The 26,522-nt window shown below is 34.3% G+C and overlaps 1 protein-coding gene across 1 annotated transcript in view; it reads left to right on the plus strand.

Moving 5' to 3' along the window:
• Nucleotides 1-26,522, plus strand: part of LOC138307020 (F-box-like/WD repeat-containing protein TBL1XR1-A) — a 45,159-nt gene that overhangs the window by 15,357 nt on the left and 3,280 nt on the right. The window contains exons 3-13 of the mRNA XM_069247646.1: nt 128-273; nt 527-677; nt 10,942-11,074; nt 12,106-12,244; nt 14,310-14,373; nt 14,770-14,867; nt 15,208-15,268; nt 16,468-16,589; nt 16,893-16,967; nt 17,716-17,843; nt 19,400-19,590. Coding sequence (XP_069103747.1) covers nt 128-273; nt 527-677; nt 10,942-11,074; nt 12,106-12,244; nt 14,310-14,373; nt 14,770-14,867; nt 15,208-15,268; nt 16,468-16,589; nt 16,893-16,967; nt 17,716-17,843; nt 19,400-19,590 — 1,308 coding nt within the window. The remainder of the gene's footprint in view (nt 1-127; nt 274-526; nt 678-10,941; nt 11,075-12,105; nt 12,245-14,309; nt 14,374-14,769; nt 14,868-15,207; nt 15,269-16,467; nt 16,590-16,892; nt 16,968-17,715; nt 17,844-19,399; nt 19,591-26,522) is intronic.

The following is a 26,522-nucleotide window of genomic DNA, read 5'->3' on the forward strand; positions in this document are numbered from 1 at the left end:
GAACTAGATTAGTCAGATTGCATTTAAAACTTAATTATACATACATGTATTTGTACACTCTATGCTGTCATGTTTGCCATGGACGAACAGTATATCATGATTTTAAACCCTACTTGTTCTGTTTCAGGTTTTGTTCATTCTGCGTACACGTTTGGTATAGAGAGCCATATCAGCCAGTCTAATATAAATGGGGCTCTGGTGCCTCCCGCGGCACTCCTAAATATCATACAAAAAGGCCTCCAATACACAGAGGCAGAAATCAGCATAGGGGAGGTAAGTGGCTCTGAAGGTAATCATCAGAAAATAGAAGTGGGAGTTTGAAACAATTTAACTAATTTATACTTCATTGCACACATTTATATTTTCAAACTGGATTAAGGTTCTTTTTGATTAAAATACATTTTATTAAATCTAAAATCTCACAAAAGCATAAGATAACTGATAGATCTTTATTATAATTGTTGATTGGACTGATGATTGATGCTGTAGTTCTAAATACAGAATCTAATTTGTATTTGATTTGTAGGATGGGTCGGAAAAGGTGATTGAATCACTGTCTCTAATTGATGCTGTAATGCCGGACGTGGTAGAGTCTCGGAAACAGGCAGCAGCCAAAGCTCACATTAAAACAGCCGAGACGCCCAACACGAATGGGGAGGAGCCGTCACAGACCCTGAGTAAGTGTATAATTCTACTTATAGTTATCTGCCCTTGGCGAGAATACCTCACAGACACGAGTAAGTGTATAATTCTACTTATAGTTATCTGCCCTTGGTGAAAAGCTCTCATAGACACGAGTAAGTTTATAATTGTACTTATAGTTATCTGCCCTTGGCGAGGTTACCTCACAAACACTGAGTAAGTTTATAATTCTTCTAATAATTATCTGCCCTTGGTGAAAAGCCCTCACAGACAATGTGTGTTTCAGTGAATTTAGTGAATTTTCAGAAAGTGTTTTATAATTTTAAACTCATGATATGATAATACATGTTGGAGTGTTCATTGTCGTGCTGAAGAAAATAGCTGCTTTCCACAATTACAAGTGACCTGGACCTGTTGAGATTCTTACTTGATATTTTGTATCTAGTGCTTCTGTTCATACAATGACAATTGTAGCTAATTTCACCATGCCATCAGGAATATATTGTTGATGTTTTCAGATAATTCTGGATCTTTTTTATAATTATAAAATACATGTGGTGAAATTCGAGAAATAAGCTTCACTTTACTTTCCTTTTGGAAATTATTGATAAAATGTATACTACAACATATAAATTTCTCTAAATAACCAATGTAAAATTTAGATTAAATATAAATCTTTAAATGTGTTTTTTTAGTAAAATGACAGTTTTTTACGAGGAAATTATGGAAATTTGGTCACTATTTGTTTAATTTTCAAATGTTCTGCTGATTCATGATCACATTAAGAAAAAATAGTCCACTAACGCTCCCTTTGGACTTGTCCCCTGGAAACTCTGTACCTCCTGTGTATGCTTTAATTAGTATGACTGGGATCACCAGAAAATCATGACTGGGTAAAAATAATAAGATCCTGTTCTATTTAGCTTATCGGTGGTTATCTGGGTCAAGTAAAGGTACAATATACCTGGGTCTCAGGTACACAGAGAGCCTCACACAGGATTCACTGGACTTTGAGCTTCGCTGAGTATTGTTCATGCCTAATCTCCACTATTAAATCATCTTTGCATAGTATGGCTACATGTCAACTGTTATTTAAGATAAAATTCTAAATTTAGTGTAGTCAACTTGTTTACCCCTGAAAATTCATAATGAACTGTTCCAGTCTTCAAATCTGGAGGGTTCTAATGTGTTCCTAAGGGATGAATGGTTTCTAGTTTATCTGAGAGTTGCATATTGACTCCTGGTTTATACCTCATCAGACAGACTGTTTCACATTTGTTTTTAAAATAATGTTATTATCATGAAAGGTGTATTTTGTTTCTCGTTTGTTATTAATTGAAATAAATGTCATACTTGCTATTAGGTCAGCCTCTTTAGACTCGCTGATCAATTCTTCAAGTTTTAACTTTTATGCTGTGATATTTCATATAGCCACACCTGATCTCTAGATCTAGATAATTTGGCTGAAGATCAATGACTCTCCAATGACCAGCTGTAATGGTCTGGGTTAATGTTGAGGATTCCCAGACAAACAACAGAGTGGCCAGCCTACCACTCCATCAATTCCTGTGTAGCTAATCTGTTGATTCTCTGCTCATTATAGATAGAAACTTGGGTTATAATTGGTCCCACCTCCAATAAGCTGTACAACTTGGCTATCCACCAGTAACATATGACGTTGTCATTAGCGAACTATTTTATTAATATTGATACTGTAAAGGTTTTACTTTCTTTTCACTGGAAAGATTCATTCTTTACTAAAAACTGTGAAGTATAATAATCATGGAAACATACATGAGAAATTCATTTCCAAATAAAAATATTCATAAGATTAACGTGATCTGAGAATACACAAGTTTTGATTTATTTGAACACTTCCTATCCCTTTGGTGCCCCTGGCCCCATTTAGACCTGAAATCAGGTCAATGTATATATATGCCTATATATAATGCAGTGTTATTTGTAGACCAGACAAACTCCTGTCAGGACATGCATGTTTAATGCTGGTGTATTTATGCCCCCATCAACCATAACCAGCAGGCAATACACATACAGTGTACACATAGAAATGTGAAGGTTGTCAAAAGTCATCATGTGAAAAGGTCAAAGTGACTTGTGTAGGTCCCTGTGGAAGACTTCAGCAACTAAGTTACATAATAAGGGGAAATCATCAAGTAGATAATAGGTGTCCTATTGATTAACCTTATTGAGAATTTTTTATCAAAAAAAGTTCAGGTCAAACAGCCTTGCTGATGCACATGTAAAATGTAAGACCCTTATATAGATAATTTAAATGGTAGACCTTTTCAAGTATTCATGTTGATAATTTATGTTGTGTTCACCAAAACCAAAAAAAACCACCTAAATTCAAGTTAAAATATAAAATAGATCTATCTGCAAGTATAAGATTTCTGTAATGGACAGAAAGGAAATCGTCGGTAGGATCAAAATTTAGGTATTTCCGATACCATACTATATTCCGTGAAATCTTATGTATATTCTGCACACCTAAGTGCACTTGAATTACATCACGCTAGATGATTTATGGGGCTTAAGGGTTGACAAGGTCTCAGTGTGAATTGTGTACATCGGTTTTCTTTGTGCGAAATCTGTGTAGGTCGATTTTTTGACGCTCCGCCTTCTCACAGCCTAGGTAGTCATTATCTGTGTGCCTTCAGTAGATCATTCAGCGTTGTAGATAAAAATATTCTGTAGATAGAGTCAAGGTGGTACACCTTAACCTCTTCAACTCCAATATTTTGAAATTGATTCTGAAGGGACTGAACTGGGTGAACTGATCTTTGAATTATAAATCTCATCTATCAATTGATGATTAACAAACCATAAGGATTATTACCGTATTTAACAAGTGGTAGCCCCTCTATCTGTCTGGTAATTAGAACAGCAGATTAAACATCGTGTAATATGAACTTATTTCCTGTGATTAACCTATCTGGTTGGAACACTATAATTGTGTGTCTTATACACAAAAATGTTTTACATATTCCCTTTGATTTTCTACAAGAAGAAAAAGAAGGATTGTGCTGATCTTTCTCTGGGTTCCATGAATGACATGAACATGGACAGGTGCCACTACTGATCGTTGGTTGGTGGTTTTACCTTACATCGGTCATGCATGTCCTTACACGACCTTTGCTGTAAGTCCCCCATAAAGCAAAAATAAACCAGATTAAATGTACCAGGATACGCTTGGCTAGTTAACTTATGGGGTGGAAATTTTGAGTGAATTTCCGTAAGATTAAAAAAAAAATGGCGGCTTATTTCATAGACTAAAGTTTGCTTACCGTTTTTGACCCAATAAATATAAGCGCCCATATATATCCCTATAGGGGCCCCTCCCCCTTTTGAGGCCTCAATTTCAAGACCAAAACTGTATAGGTTTGCAATAATTTTGTCTCATTAGCACCTTTTCATTGTTTTCAATTTTTCAACTGCCCTAAGCCCTTATTAGTCTGAATACGGTATATTTCTTCTTCAAACTGGTAGAAAAATTCAAAGGTATAGGTAACAATAAAAGTTTGTGCCAAGCTCACTTGACTGACTCTATGGTTACATAACTGAGTTATCCCTGGGGTGGTGGTGGTGATAGGTCACTGGCCAAATGGCTATTGATTTTACACAAGGAGGATGTGAGGATATACACAAACTTGATTGATCTGTCTGTAATTCGAGGGAACAGCTCAAATTACTCTTGTTCTTTTTTCTGCCTTTGTCTGACTCATCAGGATCAGCAGCCTACAGTTGACCTCTGTTTGACCTGAATGTGTGACCCATTTCTCCTGAACATATGCATCTATTTGCTTAAAGTTTTTCATGATCTTGTGTTTAGCAAATATAAAGGTCATTATATGTGTCCTTTGTTAGAACTTTGACCTAAGGTTTCTGTTTCATATTCATAAGAAGTCCAGATCAGCGTAGCCGTTATCTTCCCATAAAAAGTCAGAAAAGACTTGTAGCTAATTGAGCAAATATTTATAATCCAACCATATCCAACCCAATAAGGACCCAGGGTACTAACAAAATTTAAAAAAATGAGGAAGCGCTCGATAGGATCAACTTTGGACCGATGTTTTTATAAAAGAAAGCCATAATCAATTAAAAAGTAAATTGATTGAAGAAATTTGTGAATAATTAAAGCTGTAACTTTTTTACTGGAAATTGGGCATGCAGCTTATACACTGGGGTGACTTATACTCAAGAAAATATAGTTTAGTTTACGATTTTCATATCTTTAATGTGCATTTAATTAGAGTAAAATGAAAATCAGGGAGGGTGCTTATAAGGTTGAATATGGTATGCCAAATAAAATCTGTTGTGTGTGACTAATAGGTACAGACTTGGTTATATAGTCAAGGTTATGTCTAGTCATTATTTATACATCAGTGAATTAATCATCAGGAACTCATTCAACCCTGAAGATACATTTCAACTCTTCCAATTCAAACGATGGAATAGTTCATTTTGAATTTTCAGGGGTGAATAAGTAATCTACTTAATAGAAGATATGACCTAGAAGGTGATAGATGATTGTGAAGAAATCTTCAGAATGTTAATAAAGTCTGCTTAATGTATATTTCAAAACTGTATTTCTTATTAATAAACCACCAGGGTCATCTCTTAGACTTTCGCCTAGCTGAAGGAATAAAATAATGAAAGTAGGAAATTGTTTGGTTCAAGATGAATGTGTATCTAAATGGTAGACCCAAGCTCCTTTTTAGTAGGTTAACTGGTAATTCCATGTTTGGTGGGTATAAAACATTCCACGTTTAATGAGTATTAAATGTTTTGATAGACAACTTCACTGTCCCATTTGTGAGGTATTAATACCTACATCAATATTTTTAATGACCAACCAAACTTCCTTATTTGATCACTTTCAAACATTCCAAAGGGAGGCCTAATGATCAGATCTGCAGGTTTAAAATGTTAAAGAAGGATTTCTAGGTTTTTGATTGTTAATGCATTATTCATCAGAATCATATCTTCATTTTTAATTGCAACCAAAGATGGCTTGCATGGATTGAATCAATTTGTTGTGATAAATCTATACAAATCCTAAACTGCCTTTGAATCCAATGAAAGCAATTAAGTCAATATTATTGCGAGACGATCAGAATTTGGAATGAGGTACCAAACTCTGTAGCGATGTCTAAATAATCACAGGAGCCACAAGTAGTGGGATTTAGATTGTTACCATGCTTGACTAATGAGGGAGAGATTGGGAAATAAAAATATTTCTCTGCCAAGTTTTTGCCAATTTGCTGAATCAGTCATTATTTTTGGATCTGGTATAAAGTTCACATTGTGTTATCAGAAAAACTAAGATTTAGATTATCATTTAAAAATGACCAGGATTATAAAGTTATTGGGAGAGCTGCTGAAAATAAAATACATAGAGGAATTCAACATCAGTGGAAAGTGTTTATTGCCAAAAAGGCTCTTTTACAATCATTTTGAGGAAGGTTATACATTTTGCCATTTTGGTAAGAAAATGATGCTCTAAATATCTTGATCCGCAAATCTGGAACATGTTTGTGTGGCATTGTGTAATGTCTTTTATTCTCACTGTGATGTTAAATAATCATTATTCATCAATTCAGTCCCCAGATTTGGCGATACTGTTTCAGTGCTGAGGTGTTTAGTGTAACTTCCTGTTGCTATCAGATCTGGTTAAAACTTCTTAGGTTTCCACCAGTGTTACAAAGTAGCATTCAGAGATCTGCCTAGTAATACAGTATTGCCTGTCAAGGACACTGTGAAGGTTTCCATATCGACTTGTTTCTACCATATTTGGTTGTCAAGGACACCCAGTAGATTTCAATATGGTTTCTACAGTAATTTGGAGCGAGGACAATCTACTAACGAATAAGGCAGTAAAATTTTAATTGCACAAGAAAGGAATGTTAATGGGGGCACTTCTGTGTCGTAACAGCCTCGCCATCAATTATGTTGATTTACGGCCACAATTTTCTAATGCTCTGTCGAGAATTGGGGCAGAACAATAACACCGCAATAGCAGTTCCATCTTTGGAGCATCAAGTTTCCTGCTCTTAAAGGTTGTTGATGTTTCCTTTCTTTTTAGTGTTATCTAATACCTCATCCATTACAGCTGATTTTAATGTTTTAAAGACCCTCATAAATTTTACTTGTTGACACCAACCTAATTCTTTAGACAGATTTAGGCCTGTGATGCTAGAACGCTTATTTAAATAGAGTTGTGATTTCCTTATACAAAGTTAGTAATAATTGAACAGTTTGCACTTGGTTTAAACTTAATGTGGCACGCTTTAGCTGCAGTAATCCAAGTGCTTATCTACCAGGCTATTATCATCATGTAATTCATGTAGTGCAGGTAGGGAGATAAAATTGTGCCTGTTGCTCCCATTGCATGATAATAAAAGGTAACAAAATTTAGGATCTTCTCTTTTCTCCTCTTCGTAAATAACTTTCTTCTTGCTAACATTTCTGTTGAGATTGCCATACTTTTTTCCTTAAGTTGAGTGTATGCCTCTGTGAGGATCGAACGCTCCTGTTTCTGTCTCCTGGCCAAGACACACCATAGCCTATGAAAGTTATAGTTTCTGCTCCTACTTTGCTACTTGAAAGAATTAGGGGTGACTGGTTTGCCCATTGTCATGAGTATAATATGACTGGGTTGGGTGTGCTGTTCGGTGTCTTGGTGACATGCTTCAGTGATACAGCACTATAAAGGGAAAGAGTTTTTCTCACATAGCTAGCCATGTAAGATAGAGTTGTCCCATGAAAGACAGCTATGTAAGATAAATCTATCTTACATAGCTGTGACGTCACAATTGCCAAACAATCAGATGATGTTATATCAGCCAAAGTTGACGTCATTTTTTCTTCTATTTCGATTGATTTGCCGGATTTATTTACCATTTCATTTGTTTAATTTGCATTTCAAACCGTTTTACCTAAGATTTCTTGTTTATATTTATTAATATAAACCAAACTTTGATGACCTCTTTCGAATGGCGTTCTTATTTTCAAAATCGATCAATTATTTAAGAAGTTAAGATTTTGTCACAAAATGGCTGCCTCACCTTTCGTGCAAGTAACTCGACAAGCAATGTGAGAAAATAACTCTTTTATATGTAAATTATGTAGGATAGAACTATTCCACCCTCGGGTACAGAATTTTGGGTCAGAAACCTCGGCAAGCCTCGGTTCTGACCCAAAATTCTGTACCCTCGGGTGGAATAGTTCTATCCTACATATGTACATATGAAAGAGTAATATAATCTCTTATCACAAGAAGACAACACAAACCTACTGCAGTCTCCCAAAACACCATTTACTTTACTTGCATACTTAGGAGGCTGTCCATACATAGCACAAATATGCATGCTGCAGCCTCCCATAGCAATACAGACATTCAAGGGGAATGTTGTTACCTTCCACTTTCACTTGATAATATCAATCATAAATATGTTATTGAACCATCAAGTTTGAACCAGAACATTTCCAAACAATGAATTTGATTATCAGTGTACAAATTACTACAAATGCCACATGTGTTTGTGTGAAAAGAAGGTAATACATTAAAATTGTATATGACACTTCTTTGAGGTTAAAAGCCAGAACTGATTACTGGTGAGGAAGACTTGGAGATTGATGGAGCTTATCTTTACTCAAGGTCACAGAGTTCAAAGTTCTTGAATGATGGCTCGATTCCAAACCGTGAACCATTTTGCCTGTGACTTAACAGCTTATATGCAGGTTTTTTTGGTGCATGACCTTTCTTTTGGCTTTTTATGTAACAATGTGTTTCCATTGGATGCTGCTCCACAGGTGTAGGGCAATAGGGAAATGTAATACAGCAGGTCTGACTAAGTGGTATAACTTAATGGCTGGGAATCCCAGACTTCAAGGCTCACACTTATATATAAACTACAGGTAGACTCCCAAGTTTTGGGTACTTCAAACACTGTAAGAACAGCTGGATCTGTTTACTCATACCTGATATAAAAATACACTCTGTAAAAACCGTCAACCACAAGGAGATGAAAAGTTGTGAAAACATATTTAGCCCAGCATCAGGAAGTGGGTCAGAACCTGAAATCTATGGTATTCCTTTATATATATGTGTGTGTGTGATCCCCAAATCTCCCCCTCCTTGAATCTGGTTTGAATCTTTAGTCCAACGTTACTTGGATCTTAAAATAGGCTTTCAAAATAAAGTTTGTACATCATTATTAAATGTGAAAACTGACTCATGAAGATGCAATGGAAATGAAACAAACAAACAAAAATATCAACACCTTCTTTTGATTCATCTTTCAAGGGAATGAGGGGTTATATTTAAAGATTATAGTATTGCAATTTCTTTTGGCCATCAAACATCTACCATGATATCAAAAATAGCCCCAATGGAATTTTAGATCAATTTGACAGGATCCGTATAATTATGGCAGTTTTAAGATGGCATTTATTCTGGGATAACAAGCCCATCCTTTTTTGCCATAATTTAATAGAAGCACTGTAGCAAAGTCATAAACATCAGTGTGTGTCCGCTCGCCTGATTTATTGATTTTCCCAATATTCTTCAGAAAGCTGGCAAGCTTGTGCCAGAAAATCCACCATTGTCAAATGTCAACTAGTAACAAGATCGAGCCGATTCTTATGTATATGTGTCCTCATTCTTAGCTTTGGGGTGTGACTGCATGACACAGAATATTCATTTCCTTGACAACACATGACTGGAACAAGTGAAACTGAAATGAGGTCACTTGCCAGTGGAAGTTAAGCAAGAAAAATAAATAAATATAACAAAGAATGTGACACAGATGTATATTTGTTTTACGGATAGATCATTTACTGTCTAGACAAAAAAAAATTTAGAACTTTATCACCAGGAAGTTATTAATTAAATATAAAATTTAATTAATAAAAAAACACGCTTCAAAGTTACATTGAATGCCCAGTCATTGAATAACACCAGGTATTTTAATTTAGTTTATAGGTATATATATGAACACACATATAAACTGAAATATACTGCTCCTTGATTGGGGGCGCCTAATTACAGGCTGCAGACTAGCCCTGTAAACAGAAGGGAGTACTGTAGCACTCTAACCCTGTAAACTGCCTGTGGGCTGGCAACTTGCCATCACACCCAGTAACATGACCTGTGCTGTACATCAACATGGAAAGAATATAGATCAAGCATACAGGTATAGGCTAGTCTATTTCTGTAATTACACAGGAGGCATAGCTCTGATTAGCTGGAACAGTCAATTCACTGTCTGACTAAAGGGTTGGCAGGCTGGTGAACTGGAGCTGACACCTACACAGCTTTCATGTGTGGCAATAACTTTTTTCCAGGTTATAGTCTGTTTCAGTAAAGTACCCTTGCCTAATGGAAATTATAGTCTATTTCAGTAATGTTTAGACAGAATGGAATTTTCCATTGCGGCTATAGCCTGTTTCAATTTTCTACAGATAGCCGCATTGCTCTATGGCGTCTTTTATCTCGGTTTTAAAGGGTTTTTTTTTTCCAGAGAGATAGAAGAAAAAGTATGACTCACACTGGAAAGGATTGACTTAGGCAAAGCTTCTATTTGAATAACATCCTTTTGGAATATTTAACCTAAATTGTGTTTTATTTGATTTTTTATATTTGACTTTAAAGCAGAGATCACTAGATCAAAAGGCTCTTTGGAGAAGAAGGGAAATTATACATGGATATTTTAGTTAAATGCCATGTTTTCAAAATATGCTGCAAGTTTTATAAGAAGCCTAATATTTTATAGTATTTGGTTAATTTTGATGTGATATTATATTTGTCTCAATTTGAAAAAAAGTGACTATATAATTATGTGTTGTAACTCTGTTGTCTGCTCTGATTCATTTTGAAAACCATGGTAACAGGACCCAGGGCATTCTTCTCTACAAGATTTGGGGCCTTAATTATTCCGTCCCAAAATTCATTTAAAAAAATGGATGAACTAGGTGAGATAAGGCTTAAAGTTTTCATGATTTTTTTTCCAGAAAGGTAATAAGCTACTCTTGAAACAAATACTATTCATTGTGGTTTCATTTCCATTTTATCTTCTTTTCTGAATCTTGATTTTAGTGCATATTTTCCCAAATTAAAAGCCACAGGTCCCATTCTCAAAGTAATGAGAGAAAAAAACCAACCTCATTACATCCTATAGAGAAATTGTTAATTTTTCCTTTCTTATATATCTACTCTATGTTTTCAGAAATATCACAATGGTACATGTATTGTTCATTTTCACCTTCCATATTTTGCAGCAAATCATACAGAGTCAATGGAAGTTGATGGTAGTTTGGAAATTCCAAGCAGCAAATCTACAGTGCTACGCGGCCATGAGTCGGAGGTATTCATCTGTGCTTGGAATCCAGCTAACGACTTATTGGCATCTGGGTAGGTGTTTTTCACAGCTGTAAATGCCGTGAGCTCGAGCAAAGCTGCAGGTGGTTCTGTGCCTTAACAGTAAAATGGTTCAGCTGTAATTTTGTGTTTAGACTATACTTTATTTAGGATATTTGAGAACAAAAGGTTTTGTTGTAAAGTGTACTATTTCAAGTATATTCCGAGTTCCTATTGGTTACCATATCCTTCTCCTAAATCTGATTGTACCCTATGAATCTGTTTAATGGTCATCATTGGACTGATTCAAGCTTTGATATCAGGAATTGTATATAAGAAGGTCCTTTTTACTTCACTGGTGAAAGACTTCTTGCACCAAATAAACATAAAAAGCTAGCGGTTATTACTGTTTTATACAGTTTTAAAATAATATAATAGTAATGACTTATTACCAAGCGCCAAATTAAAAATGTATAAAGCAGAGTTGTGATAATCCAGACACTCCAAATCCCACAGGAATATCAGGGAACAGATTTGATCACTAACTAAATAAATGGAATTTTACTGTCCAGAAAATTCACAATCCAGACAGATTAGGCAAGGAACACAAGTGTTAGGATTACCAAAGGCTGTTTTATATATCAAGTAATTAAAATCATTAATTTTCAAATTGAGGCAGATCACATACAGTTATGTATTGTCATTTCCTATTTGAATTAGGTGCCACATATGTCCATAACTATACAAGTTCAAATTGACTGGGTTCAGAATAAGGACTACTTAGTTTAGTGCAAAGGACTTTCATGTTCACAAGTGGTCAATGCATAAAAAACTAAAATGATCAATTGTCTAGGCTCATAATGTACAATATAAGTACTAGACTGTTAGCTGAAGGATTACCAACTTTGTTTAATTGACTGACTTATAAAATGTTTATATATACTAACATTTGGATACATAGGTGAAGGGCTACAAATGTTGTTGAATGAATGACTTTACTATAAGGCCCACCAGATATACTATAACAGTAGCATACGTAGGTGAAGAGGCTACAAACTTAAATAACTGACTTTGGTATTCTCCAGGTCTGGGGATTCTACGGCGCGGATCTGGAACATGAACGACAACAGTAATAGTGCTAATCAGCTGGTGCTTCGTCACTGTATCCAGAAGGGAGGAACGGAGGTCCCCAGCAACAAAGACGTCACTTCTTTAGACTGGAATGTAAGTCTTAGGGGAGCTTCTGATCTTTAATGAACAGTAAAGCAAACTAAAAAAATGAGACAAACTTTACTTAAATAAAATCATATGATAACCAGTTTGTCACCTTCTTTAATTCAATGAAATCATCCTTAATGTGTTTCCTATTGGTCCGGCCCTGGACTGAATTATGGTAGTAAATGACTCTTTCTTATATCACTGATATTAATGACAGAACTTTGAAATATAGACTTGTAACTGCTGAGTGGCCAAAGAGTATCTCCCCTTTACATTCACATAGTGATTCATTTCCACAAGTGACAAACCCATTTGCAACTTATGGCAATGAAATAAGGTTAAACTAAACTAAGGCCACACCAAATTAATTTGTAGTTCTTCGGGAAAATTGAAAAAAAAAATGGAGCGAGCGAGCGAAATTTTTTTGTTTTTAAAAAAATTTGGAATCAAGGATTTTTAGGAGCGAAGGGTTTCAAAGTCGAGCGAGCGAGCGATATTTTTTTCAAACCATGGAAGTAAATATTAATAAAGAAAACACTGATAAACATCTAAATTTTAATAAAAAAACACAATGATCTATCTGACCAGTAAAAACAAAAAAACATATTTTGTTAAAAATATCATTTAGAACAATCACTCATGTACATTAAAGGTACACCAAAGTTTACAAGATTTAAAAACTTCTTTTCCATCACAAGATACATGTAACATCACTTACCACCATTTTTTAAAGTACAATATAACTATATAAAGGCTTTTTCTACATCATCAAGTACAAAGATACCTATGATTTTCCAAACTATCCAGTAATTTGATGCATGCACTCATCCATGAATATCAAAGACATAAGTTGAATGTATGTGTTATTGTCAAAAATATCAGAATGAACACAAACTTTCAATTGAAAATCTAATTGATGCAATTTACCAGGAAAATCATTTACTTTTTGCGCAACACATACAACTTATGTTTTATGAGAATCAAATGATAGAAGGATTGACTGATTGAGATAAAGGATTGACTGATTGTGATAAAGGATTGACTGATTGTGATAAATTCAGTTGTCAGGTTTTTACTATAGCTTCACTATCGACTTGCTTTAAACAAATGGTATAGATGCAACGAAAAATGTTTGCCGATTCATGATTCTGTATTAAAAACAATGTTCAAAAGAAATGATTGGCACAATCTTAAGTGATAAAAAAAATCTTTATGCAGACTAGTATGTACATTTAGAAGCAACCGCTACATGTAAATTTCTAACAAAACAGTCCCAATGTCATCACCGACAGTTTAAATAATGAACATCTGTGTTGTTTCTATTTTGTGAAATTTCAATTGAGTCCTGTCTTGACTGGTTTGTAGATATCTTGATTCCGATGCAGCATTAGTGATTTTACTCAAATTAATGTCAACAAGGCGACTAAAAAGATCAACAAAAGTTTCACCGTTTTCGGCGTCGATAGCTGTGTTTGACATTAAACTTGTTGGGCCTCGCCGAACGGTAACAATCAAGACACTCATAATCGAAAACAAAGTGCTGAGAGTGAAGATTACGAGAGTGACCAGATGAATATCAACAACACGAAAAGATCCACAAACGTTTCATTTTCGGCCGCGATCACGATCAAATAGCATCAAGTATGCTGGGTCACTACGGACGTTCATCAGTCATCGTCCAAAAATTAAACGTTAAAAGTTCAAAAACATGTTGGTAAATATGTTTGTTCCCTCAGTTTTTGCTCCTTACCCGCCGTTTTTAGCAGTTAATTCATCTATGTCAGACAAAACCTTTACTGTCTCCCTTTCCGCCATGTAATTCAAACGTCTACAAGCGCCGGTACAGCCCTAAATATGTCGACTGACGGAAAACTAAAGCCGGATATTTTTTGACGTGCGGTTGCATTTTTTTAATATTTTTTTCTCGAACCCGAAAAATTACGTGCGCTGCTCCCGACGAACTACAAATTAATTTGGTGTGGCCTAACGAACAAGGGAAGGATATATTTGAGGTTGTATCAGTGTGACTTATAATTTTATTTTATTTTATATATTTTTTTTTGCGTTACAGTGTGAGGGCACATTGCTGGCGACAGGATCCTATGATGGTTATGCTAGGATTTGGAGTACAGATGGTATTGATTTCTTAATCTGCCCAATAATCAATATTTAGAAAATAAATACAAGAAATTGCCAACATAAAACAATTTATTCTGAGAAGATAAACAATTAAACCAGATGAAAATTATATACTTGGACAATTAAATTTTTTTTCTGATAAATGATAGAAATCTGACACATAGACTTTGCTTACACAGTAGGACACATAGACTATGCACAGGAGAAGGGAGATAACTGCTGGTTTGGTAATACAGAGATCAAATAGATTCTACTTACCTAATGATAACCTCCTGTCAATTGAAAGCATTATCATCCATCAACAGTGGTCATGTAAATTGACCTTAATTGATGAAGGGAAAAACAAATTTTTTATTTTACAATCTTAACAAGGTTAATGTATTATGTTTCAGGTCGGTTGGTGAACACACTAGGCCAACATAAAGGTCCAATATTTGCTTTAAAATGGAATAAAAGAGGGAACTACATTCTTAGTGCTGGTGTTGATAAGGTAAGCAATATATACACCTTTTACTGTGACCTATGAACTGTGGCCTCTCTTGTCATGGTAACCAAGTCAGGCCCTAATATGACCTTTGAACTTTGATCTTCCTTGACACAGTGTTATAATTGACTCAATGATGTGACTGTAAGTAAATCATTGTGATAATGCTAGACTTAAAATCAACAAAAACATTTCTATTGCTGATTTTTTTTCAAAGATTTTTGATGAATAAAATTATGCTATAGAGAAAATGTTGGTTCTTAATAACTTTTTAAAAAGAAAAAAAAATGTCAACGCGATTGTTTTGTTTTGAAATTTAAAAATAAGGATTGTTTTGTATTTTCAGACAACTATTATCTGGGACGCAAGTTCAGGGAATTGTACACAACAGTTTTCATTTCATTCTGGTTAGTATTTCTGTACATGTATAACAAAATGAATGTAGACTAAATGTAGTAGAATGGTAAGAAATCAAGTGTCATCACTAGAAAAAAAGTGGCATCTTATTCCAGTAGTGCAATTTTACTGTCAAAAATCAATTTTGTGCAATCTAATTAAAATGCAAATCCTTATTCTCACTCCATTCCATAGCAGATCTGACAACATCCCATTAGGGGACACGCTCTGAAATGGACAATTCATCATGTTGTTATATTGTGCTCTATGAGCGAAATGAAAACATACAAGAAAAGGAGTCTGCAAACTATTTGTGAAATGGTGAGGTAGCTATTTGATTGGTCAAATTGAAAGGTCACCAGAATATATTTACATTTTCAATGCAGTCCCACTATGTAACCTTACCAAGCACAGTTGGCAGTCATATAGACTATGAACTTCAATGGCTCATCATGACGTCATTATCATTGTGACGTCACAATTGTCGTACCAGAGATAATGGAATCAGCTGTTCAAATAGCCGTTCCATCCATGATGATAATGAATGATTTATTCATTATAGATGCAAAAAACCTTGGTATTTCAACATAAAATTGTTACCAAATGTAAATAAAAGCATTGAACGTCTTTCATTTGGCATTCATAGCCAGTATGAATGCCAACTGGACAGAGGCAAATCCAACATGAAGCGCTAATGCGCTTCACGGAATTTGCCTCTGTCCAGTTGGCATTCATTTTGGCGTTCAATGCTTAAGTGACCTCTAATGAAATGTTGTCGTTTCCTTTATGAAACAGTGAAAATAAGGATCTTCATTTTAATAAGACTGTATAATAATGTTCTGTGAGATTGTAGAGCTGTTCCTAAATTATCTTTGTGATAGGGTAAGTAGGTCTAGTATTGACAGACATTTGTAGAATGTATCCTTCCCCTCCCATCATGATCAGTTTGGACCTGTCCCACAGCTCATAACTAGGTGTCTGTGAATCTCTCATACACTAATTACATCATCAACTGGAGATAAATATTAAATGATTGGAAGTCACTCATAGGACACTTTATTTGCGTATTCCTGAATGAAATCTGAATCTCTGAATATTCTTGTTAGTTGTACACTGACTTATCCGTCATTACGACCCAGTAACTTCCTGTCAAATTCTGATGTTACATATGTTCAAGTCATGATAATCATTGCTGATTGGTCAATTTCAGCTCCTGCGCTGGACGTAGATTGGCAGACAAATGCGACTTTTGCATCCTGTTCTACAGATCAATGTATACATGTTTGTCGATTAGGGGTCGACCGCCCCATCAAAACATTCCAAGGCCATACGGTAAGAGCATATGTCAATTAGGGGTTTATATAACTTAACTGTTAGGGATTGAAATGCCTTTTAACATTCTAAGGCCATCCAATATCCATTTTTGTTAAATCTTCACTCAAAACATATTCTCCAAGAATGGTTCAGTGGCAGAGGTTTGACTATCTACAAAACACAAATTACAATTTGAAGAAACATTTATTCTCTTTTCCTGTCTGTAAACCGACGATTTGAAATGCGGTAGACAATTCAAGATGTTCGGGTTAATATGCCTAGCAGCCTTATACTGAAGTTGGTGCGATATTGATATTACAGAATGAAGTCAATGCCATAAAGTGGGATCCACAGGGCCAGCTTCTAGCGTCGTGTTCAGACGATATGACGTTAAAGGTTTGTAGAAACATAAAACAAGGTTAAAATGTGAACATTTATATCAGGAAGGAAGCTGAAACATCAATATCAATAGATCAGCATGAAGCATTTAGATAAAACAATATCCCTAAATTAAGGTATGTAAATGGAGTTTTTCAAATGCCATTAAATTAAGCTTAATTAAATATTTAATCTTGAAATCTGCAAAGGAAATAATTTGTTCCTGATTGCACCCACCTATTTGTTGGACTTGAAAATTTTAAAAAGAACACGCATGGCAGTAGATGATTTCTTTGAATATTTACATATAAAGTTCCGTCAATTTCCTTGAGTCTTATTTTGTTTTCAGCTAAAATTGTTTTAGTGGGTGTGCACTGTGCACAGCTTTCTGTTTTGATGTCTAATTCAGTTAACAATATAGTTCATAGTCTATAAAATAAAGATTACATAAGCTAAGTAATTACATTATAAGCATTTCCTTTGAATACTGCTTTCATAAGAGGATTGATGCAGCTTTTCTGTATTTGCATATTACAGAGTTATCTACCCTGGGTAGGTATTGATTGTGATGTCATGGATTTGTGAGCGTAATATCAGATTTTTCGGAGAAAACAACTTGAATTGCAATTAAAAAAATAATGACGTAACAATCGATACCTATCCACAAGGGAGCTAACTCTGTAATATGCAAAGACGGAATAGTTTTCTTACTGAAATGTTACTCTGTGTACGATAACATGATATACATATTATTGTATTTTCACAGATATGGGATATGCAGCATAACAATTGTGTGCATGATTTACAAGCTCACAACAAAGAAATCTACACAATCAAATGGAGTCCCACTGGGCCGGGAACCAACAATCCAAACGTACCACTGATTCTATCAAGGTGGGTTAGAAATCTATACTTAAAGGGAAAATTGTGGGGGAAACTTCAGTCCTTTAATTATATGTTTGTAGTGTTAGCAGTTTAGTTTATATCCAATGGTTTGTACGTAGTAAACAGTGGTACTATAGATGATGAAATTCATTCACCACAGTAAGTTTGAAATCGTAATTTCATCTAGATTTGTTGGCGTTTTTAAAATTATTTATAGGTTATCATACTTTTTTTTTTTTTTTTTTTTTTTATTTTCTGGTAAATTGATTCAATATGTAACATGTATAGGGAGTTTATCTGGTAAATTGTGATTGATTCAATATGTACATGTATAGGGAGTTTATCTGGTAAAGTTCCTGGCCAGCGGCTCTTTGTAGACAAGTGTGTTCATATAATGGAATGTGCAGGTAAATAACTGCTTTAGGTATAAAAGTTTCACAAAACAATTGCGTTATGAATTGATTTGTAAAAAATAAACGCATCACAATGTCTGGTACTTCACATATATAAAAAATGACGCTGCAAAATGATCAGAAAAAAATGTGGTTACTTGACCTTTGATGTCTGTTAAAATATAAACGTACTATCACTAATATATTATATAAAGATGAGAGCTTTTCTGTATTTGCTGCATGGACTGTTATTTTTATTAGTTTGTTTTGGTAATAAAGTTGTGTCATTAATGGATTTGTGAGCGTAATATCAAATTTTTTTCTTAGAAAACAAATTGAATTGCAATTATTTTTTTTTAAATGACTTCAACAATTATTACCTAAACATTTACAGGTCAGCTAAAATGTTGATTTTCTCTGTCGGAAAATACTCAAAATTTAATGCCGAATTTTACCGAAATGCTTTGAAAAATTGATGATAGACAAATATTGTATTTTCATATGTAAATCAAACTAATATATATTGAAATGTGCATTTGATTTACAAGTCAAACATAAATCTACACAATCAAATGGAGTCCCACTGGGCCGGGAAAAAAAATCCAAATGTACCACTGATTCTATCAAGGTAAAGAAATCTATACTTAAAGGGAAAATTGGGGGGGAAACTTCAGTCCTTTAATTATATTTTGAGTTGAAAAACAGTGTTATTTCTGCTTTGTGTCATGCAACAGTTTTAGTTTATATTCCAATGGTTTGTAGTACGTAAACCTATGTTGTTTGTAACAGTGGTACTTATTGTGATGAAAACTCATTCACCACAGTAAGTTTGAAATCGTAAAATCTAGATTTTTGTTGGCGTTTTTAAAATTATTATTTATAGGTTATCATACTTTTTTTTTATTTTTATTAAATCAATATTGTAACATGTATAGGGAAGTTTATCTGGTAAATTGTTTGATTCATTCAACAAATTATCAACATTTATCTGAGTGTAAATTGTGTTGATTCAATATGTAACCATGTATAGGGAGTTTATGGTAATGGCGATATTGTGATTGATTCAATATGTTACATGTATTGTCAGATTATCTGGAAATTGTGATTGATTCAATTTTAAATGTAAATATATCCTTTTATCCAGTAAGTATGTCATGTGATTTCCATTTTCAGTGCATCATTTGATTCCACTGACATTCGTCTTTGGGATGTACAACAGGGCACATGTATCCACACACTGACCAAACACATGGCGTCCTGTTTACAGTGTGGCATTCAGAGCACATGTGTTTTTCTCGTTAATTTATGCAGAGTTCCTCCAGCGGCTCTTTCGACAAGTGTGTTCATATATATGGAATGTGCAGGTAAATGACTACTTTTGTATAAAAGGTTTCACAAACAATTGCGGTATGATTGTAAAAAAAAAAACAACATAGGTATAAAAGAATTGAAAAATGATCAGAAAAAATGGTTATTGATGTCTGAAAATGTAACGTACTATCACAATAAGATGAGACGCTGCATGGACATCGTCCAAATCTCAACCATACATAATATAATTGAACCTTGTTGAAGGGGTTAAAGGCTCTTGAAATATTGAAAAGGGTTAACTGGAACTGTTTTTTTGGTCCTAACCAAATCAACCCAATAGAAACTTACATAACTGATCAGTTTGATTATAGCCATCTTGTATTCAGGTTAAATTTCATTTTATTTGTATTCACCACCTTCATTAAATTTACAATGATACAAGATTCACCAATAATATCATGATAGATTTCTCTCGAAACGATTCTTTTCAATACTTCTCATACTGATATTTTCAAATGTTTGTCATGGCGAATAGTCTTGCATTTTTGGAAAGAAAACCAAACCAGTCTCTTTTTATATACAAGGTGTAAAGATTTCTATTTAAAATTATGGTACATGGATATTAACTTTCAAGGCTTTACAGTTAATTCAAGACTAAAAAAAAGTGAGCATACTGATGAGGTAGATTTGATTGAAACTCAGTGAACATCAATAACGAATATACCTTGATCACAAAAATTTATGAAAATAAATCACCCATGATGAAAAAAAAGGTACTTACAATAGCCAAAAGATAAATTAGTCCAAATAAAACCATTTACCTCACTGTGATCATAGTATTGATACATAACTTTATATATTTTTGTAAAGTGGTGCATTGGTTCAGAGTTATTTAAATTATTCTGGGAACATGGTTCAAAATTGTAAATAAGTTGTAGTTGTTGGAACCACCGAGGGGATAAAAGGTCAAACAAGTTATACTATTTTCTGATTAAGTCTGTAAGTATGAAAAAACCTCAGTCTGTAGTATGTAAGTACAGTCAAAAACTTCAACCTGCTCTATAAACCGCCTGTATATAACGATGATATTGTGATTGTATCAGTTATATATCCCCGTAATGTTTTAATGTTTTTTTTTTATAATAACACATCCGTCTGCATATTACGACCAATGTCCAATATGGCGGCCATTACGATAAACTTTATGATAGTTAGCCCTTCAGTCAGTAGTAGTCCGAATTAAGCCACTGAAACGTGAGTAAATCCTTAAATTGTGTAAAAGTCCTTGTGTTTGTGTAGTAGCTGTAGTTATTTTTATTGAAAGCCTACTTCCGGTTAACTCAACCTTAGTAAGCAAGTCGGCCATTATTAATGATAAACTGAAGCCGACTTAAGATGATAGCTATGAATTGTATGGCCTAATCAACCAGACTGTTGGTTTATAACCTAGCGTAGTATAAATAACAGACTGAGGTCACATATGATAGGTGGGTTAGTGATTTCAGAGAGGAAGTTTTACACCACTTTTATGTCTGATCAGTGTCTGATAATTATGATTATGGCTAACGAACGCCATGTGCTTCAAAAGTGTGAAGTCTCGTAAACACACTGTGATTTTGAAGCCACAACTCGTATGTACGGTAAAAAAAAGGCTGTATCGTTATTTAATGTAATCCGTTATTCAAATATGTCGCGATATTTAGCATGTGTTTCGCTAAAAATGGCCTGTTTCAGCCACTAAGGTATTATTTATGTAGGCCATGATAAATTTATGTTTTTTTTACGATAGATTCAGTTAAATTATCGCCCGTTGTGACCCGCTTATATTCTCGACCTTTTACTCAAAATATGTATATGTATACGGTGTTTCTTGGTAGTAATGTAAAAAAGTATATAAATAACCCAGCTCTGTAGCAGTGACTTCTAAAATTAATTTCTCATTTAAAATTATGGTCGTATGTATTAAACCTCGCTGTAGATCGTTTTTTGACCTCGAGTTTCGTATTGATAAAACCAGTACAGTCTGTCAATATCAATTTAAAATTGTTTATGACTAAAAACTGAGGTAGTATTAAAAAATACAATTACATTTGCGAATATTCTCTAAATTATGAACAAAAATATCATGAAAATATCACTCATGAAAGAAATTTAAACTTTTATCAAAAGTAAAAGGAAAGCAAACCATTATGTGAGTGATCAAAAAACCTCAAATAACTGAATATGATAAACCTCAGTCAATGTATTATGATAAAGTTGAAAGTAAGTTTGCTAGGGTCAGAGTGCAGTGATTTGGGATCTGGTTAGAAGTTAAAATTAGTCTTTATTTCTTAAAATACTATCGTGTGCCCGATGCCAATATTTAAACCACATGTTGGAACCCCCCACCGAGTCTGGCTGCCGTGTTGAAAGTTGAAAAACCTCAGTTGTGCTTCTGTATGGTAAAGTATGATATAACCTCAGTCTAATATGTAAGTGTAAGATAAGCTCAGTCTGTAGTAATGTAAGTATGTATAAACCTCAGTCTGTTTGTTAAAATGATAAATATCATGGAAGTTTGTCTGTAATAGTATGTAAGTATGTATAAACCTCAGTCTGTAGTATGTAAGTATGATAAACCTCAGTCTGTAGTATGTAAGTATGATAAAACTGTATGTGATAAACATATGAAAACCTCAGTCTGTAGTATGTAAGTATTGATAAACCTCAGTTGTAGTATGTAAGTATGATAAAACCTCAGTCTGTAGTATGTAAGTATGATAAACCAGTCTGTTGTATGTCAAACCTCAGTTAGTGTAAGTATGATAAACCTCAGTATGTAAGTATGATTAAACCTCAGTCTGTAGTAATTGTAAGTATGATAACCTCAGTCTGTAGTATGTTAAGTATGATAAAATGTCAGTCTGTAGTATGTAAGTATGATAAACCTCAGTCTGTAGTATGTAAGTATGATTAAAACTCAGCTGTAGTAATGCATGTTTGATAAACCTCATCTGTAGTATGTAAGTGATGATAAAACCTACATCTGTTGTATGTAAGTATGATAAACCTCAGTCCTAAGTATGATAACTAAGTCTGTTGTATGTAAGTATGATAAGACCTTCGGCAGTATATGTAGTCATGTCTGTAATGTAATAAACCGTCAGGACTGTAGTATGTAAGTATGATAAAACCATCAGTCGTGTAGTGATATAAGTATGAAAAAACCTCTGTCTGTAGTTGTATTTAGAAATATGATAAACCCACAGTCCCTGTATGTATGTAAAGTATGATAAAACCTCAGTCTGAAGTTTGGGTAAGTATGAGTATCCCTCAGTTCTGTAGTATTGTAAGTATGATAAACATCTCAATCCGGTAGTATGTAAGTATGATAACCCTCAGTCTGTAGTATATAAGTATGATAAACCTCTGAAGTCGTGTCTGTAGTATGTAAGTATGATAAACCTCTAGTCTGTAGTATGTAAGTATTAGTAAACCATCATGTCTGTTGTTGGTAAGTATGTAGATAAAACCTCGTGTCATGTGTAGTATGTTAGTAATGAGTTAAACCTCAGTCTGCAGTATGATAAACCGTAGTCGGAGTATAACCTCGCACCTCGCTCTGTAGTATGGTAAGTTATGATAATACCTCAGTCTGCAGTTATGTACGTATGAATAAACCTCAGTCTGTTGTTATGTAAGTATGATATAATCCCCTCAGTCTGTTAGTATTGTAAGTATGATGTGTAAACGCCTCAGTCTGTAGTATGTAAGTAATGATAAACCTGCAGGTCTGTAGTATGTAGATAGTATGATAAAAAGACTCAGTTCTGAGTTGATGTCAGTATGGATAAACCTTAGTATGTAGTATGTTAAGTATGATAAACCCTCAGTCTGGTAGTATTGTAAGGTATGATAAGCCCTGCAGTGTCGTGTTTGTATGTAAGAGAAATGGATAAACCTCGCTCAGTCTGTAGTAGTATGTGAAGTATGATTAAACCTCAGTCTGTAGTATGTAGTATGATAAACCTCAGTCTGTAGTATGGATAAACCTCAAGTCTCGTAGTGTTGTAAGTATTAATAAACCTCAGTATGTAGCATGTATGTATGATTAAAATCTCGGGTCTGTAAGTATGTAAGTATGATAAACCATCAGGACTGTAGTCTGTAAGTTATGATAAACCTCAGTCTGTAGTTTGGAAAGTGTATGGCTTAAACCTCCAGTCTGTAGTATAGTTAGTATGGATCAATACTTCTGTCTGCTATGAGTGTGTGTAAGAGACTCGGTGTAAACCTTCAGTCTGTAGCATGTAAGTAGTTGATAATCCGTCAGTCTGTAGTATGTAAGTAATGATAACACCTTATCAGTCTGTAGTATGTAGAGTATGATAAACCGGCAGTCTGTAGTATGTAAAAGTATGATAAACCACAGTCTGTTAGTATGTAGTATGATAAACCACGCAGTCTGTGTATGTAAGTATGATAAACCGTCAGTCTGTTAGTGTTGTAGAAAGATATGATAAACCTCAGTCTGTGGTGTCTCGTAAGTATGATAAAACCTCAAGTCTGTAGTATGTACGTATGATAAACCTCAGTCTGTAGTATGTTAAGTATGATAAACCTCAGTCTGGTAGTATGTATGTATGATAAACCTCAAGTCAGTGAGTTATGTAAGTAGTCAGTCTGTAGTAGTGTAAGTATGATATAAACCTCAGTTCTGTTGTTGAGTATGTACAGTATGATAAATCCTCGTTCTCTAGATAGTATGTCGCCTTGTATGTTATGCTTGATAAACGCCAGGTCTCGTGTAGTAGGTGTAAACCTCAGTCTGTATTTGTAAGTATGATGCTAAACCTCAGTCTGTGTAGTATGGAAGTATTGATAATCCTCAGTCTGTATTACTGTAAGTATGATAGAAACCTCAGTGCCTGGTAGTATGTAAGTATGATAAACCCTCAGTCTGTAGTATGTAAGTATGATAAACCTCAGTCTGTAGTATGTAAGTATGATGTATAAACCTCAGTCTGTAGTATGTAAGTATGGATAAACCTCAGTCTGTAGTATGTAAGTATGATAAACCTCAGTCTGTAGTATGTAAGTATGATAAACCTCAGTCTGTAGTATGTAAGTATGATAAACCAGTCTGTAGTATGTGTAAGTATGTCTGTAGTATGTAAGTATGATAAACCTCAGTCTGTAGTATGTAAGTATGATAAACCTCAGTCTGTAGTATGTAAGTATGATAAAACCTCAGTCTGTAGTATGTAGTCTGTATGATGATAAACCTCAGTCTGTAGTATGTAGTATGATAAACACTCTGTAGTATGTGTAAGTCAGATAAACCTCAGTCTGTAGTATGTAAGTGTAACTCATTGTAGTAGTGATGATAAACCTCAGTCTGTAGTATGTAAGTATGATAAACCTCAGTCTGTAGTATGTAAGTATGATAAACCTCAGTCTGTAGTATGTAGTATGATAAACCTCAGTCTGTAGTATGTAAGTATGATAAACCTCAGTCTGTAGTATGTAAGTATGATAAACCTCAGTCTGTAGTCTGTAAGTATGATAAACCTCAGTCTGTAGTATGTAAGTATGATAAACCTCAGTCTGTAGTATGTAAGTATGATAAACCTCAGTCTGTAGTTATGTAAGTATGATAAACCTCAGTCTGTAGTATGTAAGTATGATAAACCTCAGTCTGTAGTATGTAAGTATGATAAACCTCAGTCTGTTAGTATGTAAGTATGATAAACCTCAGTCTGTAGTATGTAAGTTATGATAAACCTCAGTCTGTAGTATGTAAGTATGATAAACCTCAGTCTGTAGTATGTAAGTATGATAAACCTCAGTCTGTAGTATGTAAGTATGATAAACCTCAGTCTGTAGTATGTAAGTATGATAAACCTCAGTCTGTAGTATGTAAGTATGATAAACCTCAGTCTGTAGTATGTAAGTATGATAAACCTCAGTCTGTAGTATGTAAGTATGATAAACCTCAGTCTGTAGTATGTAAGTATGATAAACCTCAGTCTGTAGTATGTAAGTATGATAAACCTCAGTCTGTAGTATGTAAGTATGATAAACCTCAGTCTGTAGTATGTAAGTATGATAAACCACAGTCTGTAGTATGTAAGTATGATAAACCTCAGTCTGTAGTATGTAAGTATGATAAACCTCAGTCTGTAGTATGTAAGTATGATAAACCTCAGTCTGTAGTATGTAAGTATGATAAACCTCAGTCTGTAGTATGTAAGTATGATAAACCTCAGTCTGTAGTGTGTAAGTATGATAAACCTCAGTCTGTAGTATGTAAGTATGATAAACCTCAGTCTGTAGTATGTAAGTATGATAAACCTCAGTCTGTAGTATGTAAGTATGATAAACCTCAGTCTGTAGTATGTAAGTATGATAAACCTCAGTCTGTAGTATGTAAGTATGATAAACCTCAGTCTGTAGTATGTAAGTATGATAAACCTCAGTCTGTAGTATGTAAGTATGATAAACCTCAGTCTGTAGTATGTAAGTATGATAAACCTCAGTCTGTAGTATGTAAGTATGATAAACCTCAGTCTGTAGTATGTAAGTATGATAAACCTCAGTCTGTAGTATGTAAGTATGATAAACCTCAGTCTGTAGTATGTAAGTATGATAAACCTCAGTCTGTAGTATGTAAGTATGATAAACCTCAGTCTGTATGATAAACCTCAGTCTGTAAGTATGATAAACCTCAGTCTGTAGTATGTAAGTATGATAAACCTCAGTCTGTAGTATGTAAGTATGATAAACCTCAGTCTGTAGTATGTAAGTATGATAAACCTCAGTCTGTAGTATGTAAGTATGATAAACCTCAGTCTGTAGTATGTAAGTATGATAAACCTCAGTCTGTAGTATGTAAGTATGATAAACCTCAGTCTGTAGTATGTAAGTATGATAAACCTCAGTCTGTAGTATGTAAGTATGATAAACCTCAGTCTGTAGTATGTAAGTATGATAAACCTCAGTCTGT

This window comes from Argopecten irradians, chromosome 14, assembly GCF_041381155.1.
Source record: "Argopecten irradians isolate NY chromosome 14, Ai_NY, whole genome shotgun sequence".
NCBI lineage: Eukaryota > Metazoa > Mollusca > Bivalvia > Pectinida > Pectinidae > Argopecten > Argopecten irradians.